Genomic DNA, 20,088 nt, shown 5'->3' with positions numbered 1-20,088 from the left:
AAGGTTAAAGCAAAGACACCACTCAAAGGTGAGCATGACAGTGAAGAAAACCAATTAGGAAAGGGTAGGTATATGTAAAATAGGTGAAGGGTAGGGATCAATCGAAGAAAGCACTCCAAACTTAAAGACAAGTTCTCAATCTAGTCCAAGAACTTAACTTGTAGCTTGGCTTTTGGGCTATAAACTGTCTTTGGCTTGGAGGTGCTTCACCAGGTACCCACCACTATCTGCCTAGGCATTTGGCTGCCTCCTGTCACTATCATAACTGCCATATTTAATATAGAATCCTCCACATATAAGTTAGAGATTATATAAGGCATACTGCCAGGGAGTCACACAAGCAAGTAAATTGAGGAAACACTGTATAATATATACCCTTCTGAAAATTCATAACCACTTTAACATACTATAAGTTCTGAAAAGTTCTACACAAAAATATTTGTTTAACTTTGTTTGACCTAGAATTTCCCAAACTTATTTAAACTCTATACCTAATTAACGTAGGGAAATAGGTGGCTTGTTTACCTGTTTACTTTTATATAAAATTATAAGCATTTTGAGACGGTGGTTTTTCTGGAGTTTACTTTGAATCACAACTCTATATCAAACATGCACAAACAAGAATTCTGCCTGTGCTTACATTTAATAGTCACAACTTTTCACAATTCATTTTACAGTTTAACTGTACTCATTTTTTGAAAATGTAATGTTTATGCAAATAAACTGTATGGAATCAGGGAGTTAATACTCTTTCCCCTTACAGTTTTTACTTTGTGTATTAGTCAGAGTTGTCTACAGAAATAGAACCAATAGGATACATTCTACTAAAAGATATATATGTATCCTGTTTTATATATAAAGGGATTTATTACCTAAGGGATTTGTTTATGTCTCTAATCAGAGACAGAGGTAAGTCCAAAAGAGCCTATGCTCCAGTTTGAATCTGAAAGCAGGCAGGCTGCTTTACAATCAGAAAGAGCTTGTGTTCCAGTTCAAAAGTCATCAAGCAGGAGAATTATCTCTTAATTGGAAGAGGGCCATCCTTTCTTTCTATTCAGGACTTCAGCTGATTGGATAAAACTCCCCCATAATATGGAGGACAATCTGCTTTAACCTACAGATTCAAATATCAATCACATTTTAAAGCATCCTCACAGCCACACTCCAAATAATGTTTGACCAACTATCTGGGCACTCTGTGGCCCAGGCAAGTTGACTCATAAAGTTAACTATCACACTTGGCCTGATCAAAATTTTGAGATTTCTGTCCTGTGTGGGACACTGGCTGACTATAGTATAATAAAGGTTATCAACGGAAGGTGGGGAGAATAGAAACCATTCTAAGAATGTCTTAATCCATTTTGCAATACTATAGAGGAATACCTGAGGCTGAGTAATATATAAAGAAAAAAAGGTTTATTTAGGTTACAGTTCTACAGGATATTCAAGAAGCAATGTGCCAGCTTCTGGCAAGGGCCTCAGCTTACAATCATGGCATAAAACAAAAGGGGGGCCAGGCGCAGTGGTTCACGCCTATAATCCCAGCATTTTGGGAGGCCAAGGCAGGCGGATCACGAGGTCAAGAGACTGAGAACATCCCGGCCAACATGGTGAAACCCTGTCTCCACTAAAAATACAAAGAATTAGCCTGGTGTGGTGGTGGGCATCTGTGTCCCAGCTACTCGGGAGGCTGAGGCAGGAGAATCACTTGAACCCAGGAGGTGGAGTTTGCAGTGAGCCAAGATTGCACCACTGCACTCAGCCTTGGCAACAGAGTGAGACTCCGTCTCAAAAAAAAAAAAAAAAAGGCGGGGGGTGGGGACAGAGGAGCAGCCGTGTCACATGGAAGAGGAAGCAAGAGGAGGAGGATGTGCCGGGCTCTTTTTAACCATCAGATCTTGCCGTAACTAATAGAATGAGAATTCACTCATTACCACAAGGAGGGCACCAAACCATTCCTGAGGAATTCACTCCCATGGCTCAAAAACGCCTCACTAGGCCCCACCTCCAACACTGAGGGTCACATTTCAACACTAGATTTGGAGAAGACAAATATTCAAACTATATCACACAGGTATCATTGAAGGAATGCTTGTGGTTTAGGACCTGATGGTTGGTGCCACTTACTAAGCTGTTGTCTTTCAAATGTAAATCCATTCTTTCATATTCTACTTTGTGAAGGCAGGGTTGGAACTGTTCATATTTTATTTCTCTTTAGAAATAAAGAGCTGAAAATTTAGCCAACTGGAGTCCTGGAAGGTGTATCCAATAAGTGGCACTGGAAGGAGACTGGAAGGCAAGTGGAGGGGTTAGGATCTTGTTTGTTTGTTTGTTTGTTTATTATGTTGCCATCCTAGCAATAACACTTGACTTTGCAGTAGCAAATGTTTCTAGCAGCAGTTCTTCCCAGTTTCCAAGATATTTCCACATTCCCAGAATTGGTTTTATCATTCTTCCTTATCATACCAACACCTGCCAGATACTGCCTCCTTCTAAGAAATCTCTATTCCCCAGCTCTGAAGGACCGCCCCCCAACCTCCCTCCGCCAGCTCCCTCCACCACTACCCTCCATCCACTAGCTCAGATTGGCAGTGTTCCCCTCCTCAGAGGTCTGGTTCCTAGTTTATGGGGCTGCTCCTCCAAACTTTCAAACTCTGACTATCCCAGCCTCTTCCCCAGCCCTGTCATCAGGTAGAAAAGAATGAATTTATTGAGTGAGGACTTTGAGAATATAACTAGGATAATAGAGTAACATATTTCAAATCAATGTAGGTGAGAAGGTTTCAATAATTAGAGGTGTCAAAAAATTGAATAGGTTGGATTGAATTTTCCATCATTGATTTAATCAAAACGAGCTGAATTGCCATTAAATGAAGATATTGCCAAGGGAAGGCAGTGTCTTCATTTAGTGGCAACCCCCTTGGCAATATCATCACTTAGTGGCAATTCAGTGGGAGACTGGGCTGAATGATATCTAAGGTTCTTTTCATTTGGAGGATCTTACAATGTAATCCATAGTAAAATATAATCATAACTACCATGATCGATAACCACTACCTAACAGACACTGGATCCAATTCCTTATTTATATTATTTATAATGATTATAACAACCCTATATTGTTGGATATTATCATTCTCATTTTATAGATACAGAGAAAGTAATTGAGGATCATGCATGATAATTAATTGGCCAGGGTCACAAGAGTTTTCAAGTAGTTACAATAGGATTTGGACTCTCATGGGTTGCACTACCAACTTCCTAATAAGTCTCAGACATGTGACTCTGGAATATTCTTTTATGCAGTCTTATGGTGCCTGATTCCTGCTAACCCTTTTGACTTTTTTCCATACAAAATATGGTAGGAGGAAAAGCAAAGAGATGTGATGAGTAAAACTTGATGACAACAGTTACACATTCATCAAACCCATGTTACTTATCTGTACCCACTGCCATTTGGACATGCTGCACCTCTGTCATAAATGCACTCTCTTTTGCTACCTGGTAAACTCTGGCTACTCCACTCCACTGAGAAGGCTATTTGGGCCTATCTTCAGAGAGCATTAGGGGCTCCCAAATGTCTGTACAACACAACATGTGTTATTATTGAAGCTCACTATACATTTTCTACCTTTTTGGTTTTGCTAATCTATCTGACTGCCTTTGAGGGCAATAATTTACTCATTTTGTATGCATAGGACTTGGCATGATATGTGACAGTAGCATTCAAAACATTTTCTATAGTGTGTCAAGTCAATTCCTGGTTTGTGATAATGGGGAAGTTTATATGATTTTTCTACAACTTATTGCTCCCAGAGGGGAGTTTCAAGAAGAGCATGGATAATGATTTTGAACATTACAGTTGGACAAAACTGTTTACTTTTTCTAAGCCTAACTCATCAGAAAGACTTTTCAGCAGTTTCTAATGTGATGCAAAAATCATATGATAGAAACTGTCCATTGAATTCAGGAGAAAGATCATTTGATTAACCATTTTGAGAAAAGCACCAGTGGAACAGTGGGAGTTGAAACAGGTTTCAGTAAGCCAAATCTTACACTGAACATAAAGAAGAGGCAGAGGTACAGACCACTCTCATGAATATTTACTTTATATAGAGGGGATGGGCAACAGATACAATTGGTTGTTGTTCTAAGGAGTTTCCTTTATTAGTTTGGAGAGGGGGAGATTTGAACTTACAGTAATGAAATGTTTAAAGGAAAGAGGCAATATAGAGAAGTTGACAAGGAGAGGAACAATCTGTAGAGCTAGATCTGAGGAGGCTCCTAGGAGGGAAATGGCATGGAAATGCAAATGGATAGATTTATTTGAGACAACAGAAGGGATACCAATTTTTTTTTCCATTTCGACAGGGTTACAGGGAAAAGGATAATGTGGATATTGACAAGGTTATAGGCTTTTAGATGGTATTGAGGTAGCCCCAGTGAGGGCTTCAAAAGCAATGGTAGCATAGCACATAATTAGGAGCACATGATCTAAGGGCCAACCCTGGATTTAAATTCCAGCTCACCCTCTTACTAACAGCATAACTTTGAGAAAGCAATTTAACACGCTAGCGCTTTGTTTCCCAGTGATTATAATCATGCACTTACCCACCTTGAGTGGTCTAAAGAATTGATCAGTTAACACATATAAATTCATGTAACAGTGCTGAGCATAGTAAGCTCTATACGTGTTCACCAGCATCAGAGTGTGAAGCACGGATTGTCCCACTTCTACTGGAAGTGCCTGAGTGTTGGTGGATTCAGAGATTTTAATAGAAGACAATTTGAAGGGAATACTGCAGAGCACAAAAAAAGCTGGTGCAACATAAAAGTCTTAAGCAGCTTTGAGGACTCAGTTTAAATTGGGGGTCATGGCCGGGCCTGGTGGCTCACGCCTGTAATTTCAGCACTTTGGGAGGGCAAGACGGGCGGATCACCTGAGGTCAGGAGTTTGAGAACAGCCTCCAATATGGTAAAACCCTGTCTCTACTAAAAATACAAAATCATTAGCCAGGCATTGTGGCATGCGCCTGCAGTCCCGGCTACTCGGGAGGTTGAGATGGGAGAATTGCTTGAACCCTCGAGGTGGAGGTAGCAGTGAGCTAAGATTGTAGCACTGCACTCCAGCCTGGGCGACAGAGAGAGACTCGGCCAAAAAAAAAAAAAGAAAAAAGAAAATAAATAAATAAATAGATCTGGGGTCACAAATATGTATTCCAGCCATCTTCAAGCTTCTCCTCGCTTCACCTGGTATAGATAGATGGGAAGAAGGCAGACAGTTGGGTCAACCCAACTAGAAGCTGTGAAGGAACAACAATGAGGTGGTGGAATTGAGAACCCTAACAATAGTTAGACAGTCTGAAGTAAGAGAACATGGAGACTAAGCTAGATATGTTAACAAATGAAAGGGGCTTTATAAAGAGAGAGACTAGAGAGATGAAGGGTAGAAAAGGTGGGAAATTGGTATTCTGCAATTTTCTGAGGAAGAAGGATAGGATATAAGGAATTATGGTAAACTGACTTCCATAACTCAAAGACACTGCAGACAACTTGAGGCCTTGCCTTCCCTGCACTGGACTGGAATACAACTGGGGAAAGGGCGGGGCCCATAGCAGGGAGAAGAATAGAGAGAATAGTGATGGAACTGGGTGGGGCAGGGCTTGAAGGCTGTGGGTGTGGGGCCCCATAATCATTTGGTCCAGGACAGGCAGTAGGCGTCAGGGGGCGCCCTAAGGCTCCACGGCATGTGCCTGTACTGCTGGGACATCGAGCCTTCCCAAGTCAACCCTGTGAGTCTGCTGGGGCCTACAACCTCAACTCTGCCACTCTGTCCTGTGCCTTGAGCTCCAGGCCACCGTGGCTTTGGCCATGGTGCTTCTAACTCTTGTAAAGGTGGTTTGTTGCTGGGGGTTGGGAAATTCCAGGTGATGTAGACAGACTACATCCTGACTGCTGGACCCCTCTGAAACAAGAAAAAGCTCCACCCACTGTGTGCTTAGGGGTCAGGTACATCACCTGTATGTTGACTGCCCCATTGGCCTGCCCTAGGAGGTGGAGTAGAAATTACAGAAGTAGGGAGCAGGATAAAGTTCTCAATTGCCAGATGTGGAACAGATTGCTCTTGGGTCTTCTGGTTAAAAGATTGGATCAAAACGAGTGAAGGAGGAGTTATTTAAGGTACAATCAAGAAATAGAGGAAGTGGTGAGAATCTCAAAAACTAACAGCCAAGCTCCCTGTGCTTCAGAAAACCATACGATCTCAATCACATCACCAATTACTCCTAGGCTTTGAAACCAGATTGAAGACTAGATTGCTCAATAGCACCACTGAAGTCCTGTAGAAGCAGAAACATGCATTTTTCGATTTCTCGTACATTCTTTCCCTCCCGAATATATCTCTATACTCTGCCTTTTATCTGTAAGGTGGTTCACAGCTGGTTCTTTTTTATCATAATACCATCTCCATCTTCCACCACAATTTTTATCTTAGATGTTTTTATTCTGAACTTGACTTTTTTCTTTTTGTTTTTTTAACCTGCCTCTTATAGTTGAAATGATTCATATAATACATAAATTTAAAAGTAGCATAGGCTTCCTATTATAATAATTAATTTACTGTTTTTAATGACTTTTTTGTGTGAATGTGTTTTAATTTTGTATATTATATAGGAAGGACCAAGACAACATCATCCTTCAGAGGTCACTGAGCGGCAGGTAATGTTTAAATAAAGAACTAGGTTCTGGTTGTTTAAACATTGTGCTTGTAACTTGTTCCTTTATGTAGTGGTCCCTAACATAATAGAATTTGTATTAAGTAGACACTTCAGTATATTTCTTGGGACTCTGGGATCTAATGACTACTATTGGAATGGGTCTTAACTAGGGTAAACTAAATGGCTTATGTTATTTTTTAATGTAACATTTGACACATATACAAAAATAGATGTGGCAGATATAATTTATAAATTACAATATGCCTCCCATTTAAGGATTAAAATATTAGGTATTTCTGAATCCAGCTAGGGAATGCTTTTCTATTCTACCTCCTAAGGTCTCTCCCAGAGGTAACCTCCATCTTGAATTTTAGCTACATCAATCTCCTCCTCTTCTTTAATAATTTGTTACATAGGTGTCTCTATAAGTGCATTATTTGCTTTTGCTTGGTTTTGAACTTTATAAACATAGGATCACACAAAATTTAGTGTATGATTTACTCTTTTTTCTCAATATCATTTCCTAAGATTTATCTACATTGCTGTATATAGTTTCTTTATTTTCACTGCTGTTTAATATTTTGTCATGGAACATATCACAGTTCATTAATCCTTTCTCTTGTTTATGGACATTGCGTTATTTTTACATTTTCCTAAAATGAATAGTACTATCGCAAACATTCTAGTACACATCTTCTTGCCCCATGCACAAGAATGCCATTTGATTATTTAGGCAGGAGTGCAATGGTTGAATCACAGGAAAAGCAAATTTTTTATTGTTAGAAAGTAGTGCCACATTGTTTTCAAAGCAATTGTTCAAGTTTATATTCTGTTATCAGTGGATTTTTTAAATAGTTGGTTTTCAAAGCAATTGTACCAATTGATACTTCACTGGAAGTGGATAAAAAAAGTTATTGTTATTCATATCCTTTCTATTCTATTACTGTATTTCATTATATTCAAAGCATTCTAGTTTGATCTCCTAGGTCTCTGCTACTTGTAGACGCCACACAATGGTGGCATAAAAAGCTATGTGTGTCATGCAACATTTCAAAGGAGTGAATAATTGTTTTCATATTTCTATAGAGAAAATTCCCTAGGTGTCTTTAATGAGCATTATTTTTAAAGCAAAAGTAAGCACACTAATCCATGAGTCTGGATCTACTTAAGTGTATGCAGTGGTAAGATGAGAATCAAGAATACTCTTATTTGAAAACCCTACTGATGCTCCAATGTGGTTTTCTTCACCTATGAACCATACATTTGAATGAAAGAGATTTTTCCCCCTATTTCTATGTAGTTATGTGAACCATTTGCAGTGGTGGTGTTTACCTTTTTTATTGACACAAACCAAAAATATAATCAGAATGTTACCTTTATATGTTACAAAAAAGTATGATTTTTCTTTCATTTTAATTTTTCTAAAGCTTGCAAATAAATGTATTCAGAATATGCAAAACCTAAAGAAAGAGGAGAGGAGATTGAATAAAAGGTTTGCAAGGCCTTCTCCCATTCTAGAACCAGGACTCCTAGTAAGTATAGAGGTTTCACTGAAATTAACAGATCATTAAATGCAACTGATATCGTCATTTTAATTCATGTAATATTCACTATAAATTTTCTTTTTCCCTTTCTCTTTGAGAAATTTGTAATTTCAGTCTTAAAAGTCTTCTCTCATCTATTATTTAAATATCCTCTGCTGTCATCTCCTGGAGGTGATATGGTTTAATGAAAAGAGGATTATCTTTGAAACCAGGTTGTTCTGGACTCCACTTCTTGTTTTGCCATATGGTAGATGACTACATAAGGTTAATCACTTAAATCTTTTGGCTATATATCTGAAAATTTATTGCCAAATTTAAGGTCACATTAGTTCTCTTATGTATTATCTCCTAGAAGTTTTGCAGTTGTGTATGTTACATTTAGGTCTATGATCCATAGCGAGTTAATGTTACTGAAAGGTGTCAGTGTCCAGATTATTATCATTATCATTTTCATGTAGATGTCAAGTTCTAGTACCATTTGCTGAAAAGACTATCTTTTCTCTATTGTATTGCCTTTGCTTCCTTATCAAAGATTTATTGACTATATATTTGTGTGGGTTTATTTCTGAGCTCCCTATTCTGTCTCGTTGAATCCTGTTTTTCACCAATACCATACTGTCTCGAAAACTGTAGATTTACAATAAGTCTAGAAATCAGGTAGTGTCAGTCCTCTTCTGTTCTTCTCCCTCAATGTTGTGTTGGCTTTTCTGGAACTTTTCCCTTTCAATATAAAATTTAGAATCAGTTTGTTGAAATCTGCAAAGTAACTTGCTAGAATTTTATTGGGATTGTGCTGGATCCAAAGGATCAGTTTGGAAATAACTGATATCTTAACAATATTGAGTCTTCCTATAAATTAACATAGAATTTCTCCTATTTATTTAGATCATCTTTTTTACCTGAGTTTTATAATTTTCCTCATCCAGATTTTATACATATTTTCTTGGATTTATGCCTAAGTATTTTATTTTTTGTTGCTAATATAAATGGGAGGCTGTTTTTCACTTTGCATTCAAATTGTTCATTGCTGGCATAAAGGGAATCAATTGAATTTTCTGTATTAAACTTACATCCTCTAATCTTACTATAATTGTTTATTACTTCCAAGAGTTTTTTGTTTGTTTTTTATTGTTATTGTTGATTATTTGAGATTTTCTACTTAGTCAGGTCGTCTGTGAACGAAGACACAGAACAATTTATTTCTTTCTTCTCAAATTGTATAACATTTATTTCCTTTTCTTGTCTTACTGCATTAGCTATGTCTTCCATTATGATGTTGAACAGAAGTGAGAAGGTACATTTTTGCCTTTTTCCTAATATTAACTGAAAAAAATCTGGTTTCTTGCCAGTGACTATAATGTGAGGTTTGGGTATTTTAGAGATGTTCCTTATGAAGTGAAAGACATCCCTCTCTACACCTAGTACTGAGAGCTTTTATCATAAATGGGTACTGGATTTTGTCAAATTCTTATTATGCATTGTTGATATGATCATATGATTTTTCTCCTTTAGCCTTTTGATGTGATGAATTTCATTAAATAATTTTAAGATGTTGAAACAGCCTTACATTCTTGGGATAAGTCTCAGATTGTGTATAATTATTTTTACACGTTTGGATCAATTTGCTAATATTTTGTTGAGAATTTCTACATCTATGTTCATGAGAGGTATTGGTCTGTCATTTTCCTTTCTTCTAATATCTTTTTCTGGTTTTGGTATTAGGGTAATGCTCACCTTACAGAATGAGTCAAGAAGTATTCCCTCTGCTTCTATTTTCTGCAAGATATTGTAAAGAATTAGTAAAGTTTCTTTTTTAAATGTTTGGTAGAATTAATCAGTGAAACCATCTGGGTTTAGTATTTTCTATTTTGAAAGATTGGTAATTATTAATTTTTTAAATAGATAATAACCTTATTTAGATTATCTATGTCTTGTGTGAATTTTAGTAGATTGAATCCTTTTAGATTTAGTCAGTTTTATCTAAGTTTTCAAGTTTATGAGCATAGAGCTGTTGGTTATGTTCTTTTATTATTCTTTTAATGTTCATGGGATTGGCAGTTATGGTCTCTTATTTATGATGTTAGTAATTTGTGTCTTTTTTGGTTAGTCTGGCAAAAGTTTATCAATTTTACTAATATTTTCAAAGAATTATATTTTGGTTTCATTAATTTTCTCTATTGCATTCTGTTTTCAATATGTTTTCATATTTCAATCTGTTTTCAATATTCACAGATTTCTGCTCTAGTTTTTATGTCTTTTCTACTGCTTACTTTGGGTTTAATTTGCTCTTCTTTTTCTGGTTTCCTAAGGTGAAATCTTAGACTATTGAGTATAGAGCTACTTCTTTTCTAATATATTAATTTAATGCTATAAAATTTCTCTAAGCATCACTTTCACTATATCCCATAAATTTTAATAAATCATATTTTCGTTTTCATTTTGTTCAGAATATTCTAAATTTCTTTTGAAACCTCTTCATCGATCTATGTGTTAGTTGTAAGTATGTTCTTAATTTCCAAATATTTGAGGAATTTCCAGTTATCTTTCTTGTTATTGGTTTCCAGTTTAACTCCACTGTGGTCTGAGAACACACTTTGTATGATTTCTATCCTTTTAAATTTGTTAAAGTATATTTTAATGACATTGAATGTGATCTGTCTTGGTGAATGTTCCATGTGTCTTGAGAAAAATGTGTATTCTGCTGTTATTAAAGTAACTGTTAATGTCAATTAAATCCAACTGACTGATGGTGCTGTTCAGTCCAAATACATTCTTACAGATTTTCTGCCTGCTAGATCTGTCAATTACTATTAGAAAGAATTGACATTTCCAGCTATGATAGCAAATTTGTCTATTTCTTCTTGCACTTTTATCAGTTTTTGCCTCACATATTTTGACGTTCTGTTGTTAGGAACAAACACATTAAGGATTACTATGTAATTTTACCCCATTATTATTATGTAATGTCCCTCTTTATCATTGATAATTTTTCTTGTTCTAAAGTCTTGTTTGTCTGAAATTAATAATGCAACTTCAGCTTTCCGTTGATTACTGTTAGCAATGTATATCTTTCTCCATCCCTTTGACACTATCTGCCCTTATAAAGTGAGTTTCTTGTAAACAACATACAGTTGTGTATTGTATTTGTATTAACTATGACAGTCTTTGTCTTTAAGATCATTGACATCTGAAGTGATGATTGATATAGTCGAATTAGTATGTGCCTTATCTGTTACTGTCTTTTAGTTGTGGACTTGTTTTTACTTGCATTTATGCCATTTACTTTTCCATTCTTCTTCTGCATTCTCTAGTTTTGAGCAATTCATATTGTTCAATATTCTCTCCTGTCAATTATACTTGCTTTATTTTATTTTTTAACTTTTTCAGTGGTTTCCTTTGCATTTGAACTATACATTTATAATTTGTTCAAGTTCACTTTCAAATAACACTATACTACTTTATGGGTAATGCAGTTACCTTTTGACATAGTATTCCCATTCCCCTTTTCTTATTCTTCATAACATTATTGTCATTCACTTCTCCATAAAATATAAACAACACATACATTGTTGCAATTATTATTTTGAACAAATTATTATTTCTTAGATCAGTTAAGAATAAGACAGATAAAATATTTTATTTTACCTTCTTTTTTTTCATTTCTAATGCTCTTCCTTTATGTACGTCCAAGTTTCTGACTTACAACATTTTCCTTTTCTCTGAAAACTTCTTAACTATTGCTGTGTGGGCAAGCCTACTAGTAACAAATATTCCTTCTGTTTTTGTTTGTCTGAAGAAGTCTTTTGTTCTCTTTCACTTTGGAAGGATACATGCACATGATACAGAATCCTAGGTTTCTGCTCTTTTTCTTTGAACACTTTAAATATTTTACTCCATTCTCTTATTGCTTGTATGATTTCTGTAAAGAAATCCTATGTAATTGTTGTTATTCATGTTCCTATTTAAGTAAGCTATCCTACCACTTTCCCCCAGCTTCTTTCAAGATTTCATTTTTGTCTGATTTTTTTGCAGTTTAAATTTCATAAGTCTAGATGTAGACATTTATCTGGTATTTATCCTGCTTTGTGTCTTATGAATTTTCTGAATCTGTGGTTTGTTGTCTATCATTAACTTTAGAAGGTTCTCATCTATTATTATGTCAATATTTATTCTGTTTCTCCTCCTTCTCTTCCTTCCTTTCTTTCTTCCTTCTTCTTCTTCCTCTTCCTCTTCATCCTCTTCCTCTTCCTCTCCTTCCTTCTTTTTTTTTCCAATTATACATATTTATAGTTTTTGTAATTGTTGCTCAGTTCTTGAATAATGTATTCTATATTTTTATACTTTTTTCTCTTTACCGTTAGTTTGGAAAGTTTCTATTTACATATCTTTATGCTAATTAGTTTTTTTCCTCTGAGTTCAGTGTATTAATGAGCCCATCAATGTCATGCTTCATTTCCATTCAAATATTTTAGACTTTTAGTGTTAGTTTGATTTCTTCTTAGATTTTCCATTTTGCCTTATATTACCCATCTTGTCTTGCATCATGTCCACTTCTTCTATTAGAACTTAGCATATTTGTCATAATTATTGTAAGTTCCAAGTCTGATAATTCTAAAATATCTGCTATTATCTGAGTATGGATCTGATTGGTGCTTACTTTTTCACTTTAGATTGTTTCTGCCCTTTAGTATGTCTTGTCGTTATTTATTGAAAGCTGGATATGATGTATTGGGTAACAGAAACTAAGGAAGATAAGCTTTTAGTGTAGGTTTTATGCTTATCTGACTAAGATTTAGGCTGCATTTTCTGTTTATTTGTAGCTGTGATATCAGAGGGTAAAATTTCCCCTGATTCAGTTTTGTCTTCCTCCTTATTTTTGGTCTTGCTAGGGACTCTTTCTTAAATAATATCTGAAGCTTGCAATTTTTTAAAGCTGGAATCCTCTGATATATACAGGAAACTAATTGATGTGTTGGTAAGTTGTAGGAGAAGAAGGGTTCCATAGCCTATGATTAGGATTCAGTCTTTAAGTGAGTCTGTATCTATAACTGCCCAGTGGGTTCATTTTGCACACTACCCAGATAGAGCCAATTTATCAAGACAGGGGAATTGCAATAGAGAAAGAGTTTAATACACATAGAGCCAGCTAAACAGGACACTGGAGCTTTATTATTACTCCAATCAGCCTCTCTGAAAATTTGGAGGCTAAGCTTTTTCAAGGATAGTTTTGTGGGCAGGGGCCTATGGGAACAGGCTGCTGGTTGGTTGGGAATGAAATCACAGGGGTATGGAAAATGCCTCCTCATGAGGTGAGTCCACTTCTGGGTAGGGACCACAGGACTAGTTGAGCTAAGAGTCTTGGGTCCATGTGGGGCTGCCTGGTCGTCAGAAATGCAAAAGCCTGAAAAGATATGTGAAAAGGTCAATCCTAGTTTCTACAATAGTGAATAGGGGAAGTTGCAAATCTTGTGACCTCCAGAATAATGGCTGGTAATCACCTGACTATGCCTGCATCTTAGCAGAATTCAGGCCACTCTCATCCTCCTAACCTTGTGGCCTTTCATTAGTTTTACAAAGGTGGTTTAATTTTGGGGAAGGGCTATTATTAAACTATAAACTAAATTTCTCCTATAGTTAGCTTTGTCCATGCCCTGGAATAACCAAGGGCAGTTGGGAGGTGAAAGGCAAGATGGAGTTGGTTAGAACAGAAGTCTTTACTGTCATAATTTTTCACTGCAAGAGCAGTTTCCTATCCCTGGGATGTAAATTTCACAACTTCTTCTTTGCTATCATCCCTGTTAGGTGAGATAGGAAAGCTATAGGGAACAGGAGTTGTGTATTTCCTTTCCCCTAAGTCACTTAGAATTTGGTAAAACCCAATTTATTTAGGCTCTGCTAAAATAGTTTCTCTTGAGAGCATGCTCTGGTAAAGAGAACGGAGAGCTCTGACATATTTTTAAATGATTACTTCTACCCTTTCACTACTAGAAGCAAAAAAAAAGATTGTTCTCTGATCCTTACAGTGAGATCTAGTGAGACTCCTGGAGGTAAAATTTAGGAAACTATGGGAGCTTCCCTAAGACTGTCCTCTCTACACCCAGAGTTTTTAATTAAAGCTCATGCATACTGAGCCTCCAGCCATTCATCAGATAAAGTTGACATGTTCCCACTGGTACTGGCCTTAGCAGAAGGCTTTTGTTCCTGGCAAGCTCTGATTCTCCACATCCACTTGTCTGTCTCTCTGGTTTTCAGGGCAGCAGCTTGCCCTGTGCCCTCACTTCTCTGATGAATGTAACAAGATTAATTGCTTTTCAGTTTGTTCTGCTTTTTTCTTATTGTAAGGATGGAAGGAATAATTTGCAAGCTCTTTATATGTCAGACTGGAAAGCTCCACTTAAATTTCTTTGATCAAAATTGTTTTACTGGCCACCCCTAGCTGCAAATAAATTCAGAGATGTGAAAAATTAAACTGACTTCCTTGCTGCCCTGAAGAGAATAGAGGTACCATTAGCATGGAAGAAAGTACTTTCCTTCCTTTTTCAGACTGTGAGGATTATCTTTCTGTAACTTCCTCCTTTCTGAGATTTTGGAGGAAATTTATATTATGAGTAAAAGTTCAACCCATTGGCTTTGTTTACCATTTGTTTTTGCATAATGAAGGGAACTTACACATTGCCATACAGAAACCCAGGACCATCAACTATACACAGTTATTGTTTTGCCTTAACTATCAACAAAGCTCCTCCCTTGCTGATATACCAGTGTTTATAACCCCAACCCCATAATCTTTGTCTCTCTTTTAAGCATTAAAATATGCCTATGCACAGGAGAATGGCGTGAACCCGGGAGGTGGAGCTTGCAGTGAGCCAAGATAGCACCACTGCACTCCAGCCTGGGTGACACAGCAAGACTCCATCTCAGAAAAAAAATAAAAAATATATATATATATATAGCCTATGCAACATATATTTTCCCCTTCCAAGTTATCTCTTAGTATAAAGTATCATAATTTGAGATATAGGAAAGAAAAGAGAATTATTCCTGAGTCTACCTTTCTATAGTGCAAGACAATTGCCACCATTTCTGAACCCTGTACCTCTTGATTCATTTACACACAGTTATTTTGGTTACTCTTCCTATCCCTTTGTCATTTCAATATCTAGTACCATCAATCTTGTTTTCTTCCATGACTTGGCCCTTAACAAACCATCTAAGGTTTTTAATTTCAAAAGCTCCCCTTTTTAACTAAAATTAGAACTACCATTTGATCCAGCAATCCCACTACTGGGTATCTACCCAGAGGGAAATAAGTTGTTATATTAAAAAGACACTTACACATGCATGTTTATAGAAGTGCAGTTTGCAATTGCAAAAATGTGGAATGAGGCTAAATGCACATCAAACAACCAGTGGATAAAGAAAATCTGGTATATGGATAAAATGGAACAGCCATAAAATGGAACAAAATAATGGCATTCGCAGCAACCTGGATGAAGTTGGAGACCATTATTCTAAGTGAAGAAACTCAGGAATGGAAAATAAAATATCATGTGTTCTTGATACAGGAGTTAAGAAGAAATTACTTAGGCAGATAGTGAGGGTATGGAAGTCCTTGTTAAGGTTTTCCCTTTAATGAAAAGCAGCTCCAAATCATTTTCCTTCTAACAAAGGGCAGCCTATAAAATCGAGCTGCAGACATAGATGCTGGCCATTGTGCCAATCATGTTCAAAATGACAGCTCCATCTTCCCTTCTCTGCCAGCTACGTGTATAGTAAGAAGCAGAGAAGATGGCAATGGCCAAGGGGTAAGTTCATCTGCATAAGAAGATTAGAGTGAGGTGGCCAGCCTTCCCTGCATGCTATGTAAACATCATACCTGAGTGAACCAATCTGTGAGCCCTATGTAAATCAGACACCTCCTCAAGCCTGACTATAAAATCTGTCGCCTCCACCACCGGCCCGTCTTTCCTCTCAGGAATCTCCTCTCTCTCACTAGAGAGAGAGCTGTTTTCCAGTCTCTTTCTTCCTCCTATTAAACCTCCACTCCTAAATTCCTCATGTGTCCGTGTCCTAAATTTTCTTGGTACGGGACAACGAACCCTGGGTATCTACCCCAGACAATGTAGCTGCCTCCTTCTCACCTACAAGTGGGAGCTAAGCCATGAGGTCGCAAAGGCATAAGAATGATATAATGGACTTTCGAGACACATGGGGAAGGAAGGGAGGAAAGTGAGGGCTAAAAGACTATACGTTGGGTATAGTGTATATTGGTCTGTTGATGGGTACAGCAAAATCTTGGAAATCACCACTAAAAAACTTATGAATATAACCAAAACCACCTGTTCCCCCAAAAACAATTGAAATAAAATAAGTTGCTATAAACTGAAAAAAGCTCCCCCTTTTTTTCTTGAAGTCCCAGATGTTTTTTAAAGAAATGTCTACAAACTGTTCTATACCATTCATCCCACCAACTGGTTTGAGGTTGCAGAGACAACTGAAATGTTTCACAAATAAGTAAGAATATGCAAAATAAGATATATTAAATATGAAAATCCTAAGTTCATTCTGGTACTTATGTTTTCTTTTGCATTAATACAAAAATTCTGGAATTGTCTTCAGAACATCCAGATACTTTTTACTAATGGCATTAGGCAATTATAAAGGCTCTGATAACTCATAAAAGAGAAAGTATACCTTTCTTCCAAGAAAGCACATTGAGGAGCTCAAAGTTCCAAAAAACTATACTAAAAGGTTTCTCTTCACTTTTCAAAGAATAGCAATAACAAAGAGTTACTGTGACAACCGTATTCTAGTTTTTCTTCTATATATTGACCAAGATGTATAGTATCTCCCATTTAAGCTCAGGCATTCAGTCCTTCTCAAATATGGTCAAAACCAGTTACTTTAATTTTGTTTTGTTTCATTTCATTTTAATTTTCAAATCATTGTGGATTGATAATTTTTAACATAGACAATTGCTCATAATGTCATCACAGTATCAAATTGTTACAAATGAATATAAATGTTTACTCTCAATTTCTCTATTAATCTTGTCTCAAAGTGATAATGAATGTGACACACCAGAAACCATACCACAGAGTAACACTGCTTTAATCTTTGTTGATTCTTCTCATTTTACCTTTTCATCTCTTATACATTTTGCAATTTGCTTTGTTATAAGCAGTATCCCTAATAATGCCCTCTTCTCATTTTTTTCTGCTTAAATCAATCTTTAAGAAAAAAATGCAATAACAGTTTTTGTACAATTTAAATGTTTTGGGACAAAATAAAAGCCTGACTTCCTACAAATAAGTACTTTATTTGACAAATAAGTTGTGCCCAGTACAACAGAGGACGTGCGATGAAGTTAGAACACAGTTGTTAAAAGAAGTTTGAAAAAATATTTTTGTTTTTATTTTTGTCTGTAAACTTTTTTTTTTTTCTTTTGAGACACAGTCTCCCTCTGTTGGCCAGGCTGGGGTGCAGTGGCACAATCTCTGCTCACTGCAACCTCCGCCTCCCGGGCTCAAGCAATTCTCCTGCCTTAGCCTTCCAAGTAGCTGGGATTACAGGCATGTGCCACCACACCTGGCTAATTTTTGTATTTTTAGTAGAGATGGGGTTTCACCATGTTGGCCAGGCTGATTTCAAATTCCTGGCTTCAGGTAATCAATCCTCCTGTCTCGGCCTCCCAAAATGTGGGGATTACAGGCGTAAGCCACCGTGCTTGGCCAACTTTTATATAATAAAACCTTTTAAAAATTAGATTGTTAAGTATATGTATTTATGAATGTTAAAATTATCCTTAAATATTATTTTAAGGTTAAATTTCTGCCAATACTGATGTAGACAATTTTTTCATTTTTCTTGTCTTTTATTTGTCCCTGTTGCTCACTTTATTCTGGGTCATTTTCAGACATAAACACACTCAACAGATGCCTAAAATATGCTGTGTTAGTCACTCACAGAGCATAAGACTTGGAAAATAAAAGCCTTATTTAACATCTCTATCACATCTATTATGTATAGAAATGACTTTGACCTTTCTCAAAACTGATATCCGGGGTTTCTACAAATTCTTTCTGCTTGCGGTATTTGTTGTATGACTTATAGAGAATTGTTTTATATCATATCCATCTTCAGATATGATCTATTTGATGATAATTTTTTTGTATCTGGCTTCTATCTGAATGTGACCTTACTTTAGTTTAAAATAGCATTCCTAGCTATTAATGATTATTTTTTACAATACTTCTTGTATGAAATAGGTTTTCCATGAGACCATTTCCAAATAATTTATAGTATATATAATCTTTCCTTATATAAATTTTAATTAAATTTCTTATTCTTTGTGTATTTTAATCTTGTCTAGTGGTCATCTTGATAAAGCAGGAGTCTATTTGAAGGAAACCATGCTCCAGACCAAAATATGTGCATTGTGAACATCAAGTGACATATCATGAATTGATCATCCACAAAATAAATGCAATACTCCACCATTTTGGGAAAATAAACACAGTGCAAGTATTTAATATCCAAGCTACAGGCTCTAGAATTTTATTAAATGCCATCTCTCACTACCATATTTTTCTTTCCTGTGGTAAACTTGAAATTTGCTTCTTTTCAACAAATAATAATGAATATGTATAGGTAGGCTTTTGAAAAATATTATTCTCATTTAAATTTTTGCAAATGTTTTATGACATATTTAGATGTTTAGAAGTATGTTTTAATAATAGAACACCAGATTTCCTCTGCTGTATATTTATAATGACTTCCATTTAAACAAAATGTTTAAATACTTTAAACAGTCCTAGGAGACTGTTATTTTGTGTTGCTATTGCAGATAAGCCATAGTGTAATTAAAATTTCCATTTAAGGTAAAATTTGAATATTGAATTAAAATTTTACTTTTAGGTATGAAATAAATTATAATTATTGCTGACTCTCTAAAATCTTTCTTAACTATAATACTTAAGTAATTTCTAATATATAGATTGAATTATCACAATTATTTTATAAATTAAAAGATTACAAACTATTGGAGTCACATGAACATTATATTTGGTAACCGATTTGCAATATCTAATATGCAATTTAAAGTGAGCTACAGGGAATTCTATTATTGGAAATGATGGAAGCACTATAATTATGCTTCCACAACAAGCAATTAGAAGATAGGACAAAATATTGAAAACATGGTTTCCCGGAAATGGAAGAAAAGTGAGAAGGACTGTGACTTCTGAGACAAGATAAATAAATGAGAGGAATCCTATAATTATCCATTTACTGCCTGGAGGAGCATTCCAGATCATCATCCAGGGAAAAGGATAAGTAGAGCACAGCAGTTATCCTGAGTTGAAGGTGAGTTGATGAACAGAAATAAAAATTCAGGGAGTCTGGGGAAGCTGGAAGTTGTAGGGAAGGGTTCCACAGTAAGAACTATGCAAAGAACTTTGTAGGCGTGCATATTGCTCATGTTGAGTCTGCTCATTGATAAGCTGCATGTGCACAGAATGAAACTGAAAAAGGTCACATCTTTTTATTCTTTCTTTTCTCCACAATGCTAGGTAGTGAAGAACTGGTTAGCGATAAATTAAACAATCCTCAGCATTCACACCTCCAGAGGTAGATGCTTGAATTTTGGCCAGAGGCATGGAGAGTCCTTGTTGTTCAAACAGGGCATTTAGTAGAGAGACCATAAGAGTCATGTCTTAGTAGTAGTGGTAAATTACCTGTAGCATAAAGATGACTCTAGGCCTAGCCTAAGGATGCTTAAAACCTAGTTTGAAAAAATCAGACTTATCTGCAAGTAACTGCCCACCAGA

The 20,088-nt window shown here is 36.0% G+C and overlaps 1 protein-coding gene across 1 annotated transcript; it reads left to right on the top strand.

Annotated features, from left to right (window-relative positions):
• The first annotated feature begins 4,614 nt into the window (after window positions 1-4,614).
• On the top strand, window positions 4,615-19,214 carry CCDC179 (coiled-coil domain containing 179). Its single transcript, XM_008955902.4, has 4 exons — window positions 4,615-5,792; window positions 6,673-6,717; window positions 8,144-8,248; window positions 18,633-19,214. The coding sequence occupies exons 1-4, from the start codon at window positions 5,748-5,750 to the stop codon at window positions 18,642-18,644; spliced, it is 207 nt and encodes a 68-aa protein (XP_008954150.3). The 5' UTR covers window positions 4,615-5,747; the 3' UTR covers window positions 18,645-19,214.
• Window positions 19,215-20,088: the final 874 nt, after the last annotated feature.

Source organism: Pan paniscus, chromosome 9 (genome assembly GCF_029289425.2).
Source record: "Pan paniscus chromosome 9, NHGRI_mPanPan1-v2.0_pri, whole genome shotgun sequence".
NCBI lineage: Eukaryota > Metazoa > Chordata > Mammalia > Primates > Hominidae > Pan > Pan paniscus.
Note: the sequence above shows the minus strand (reverse complement) of the source record. Positions and strands in the feature narration are given on the sequence as shown.

What these genes read in the sequence shown, in the direction of transcription:
- CCDC179 (XM_008955902.4), top strand. Translation starts at nt 5,748, where the DNA reads ATGTGCCTGTACTGCTGGGACATCGAGCCTTCCCAAGTCAACCCT. An exon ending in AGCCTTCCCAAGTCAACCCT is followed by an intron (nt 5,793 to 6,672) that starts GTGAGTCTGCTG and finishes TATATTATATAG; the next exon opens with GAAGGACCAAGACAACATCA. An exon ending in CAGAGGTCACTGAGCGGCAG is followed by an intron (nt 6,718 to 8,143) that starts GTAATGTTTAAA and finishes ATTTTTCTAAAG; the next exon opens with CTTGCAAATAAATGTATTCA.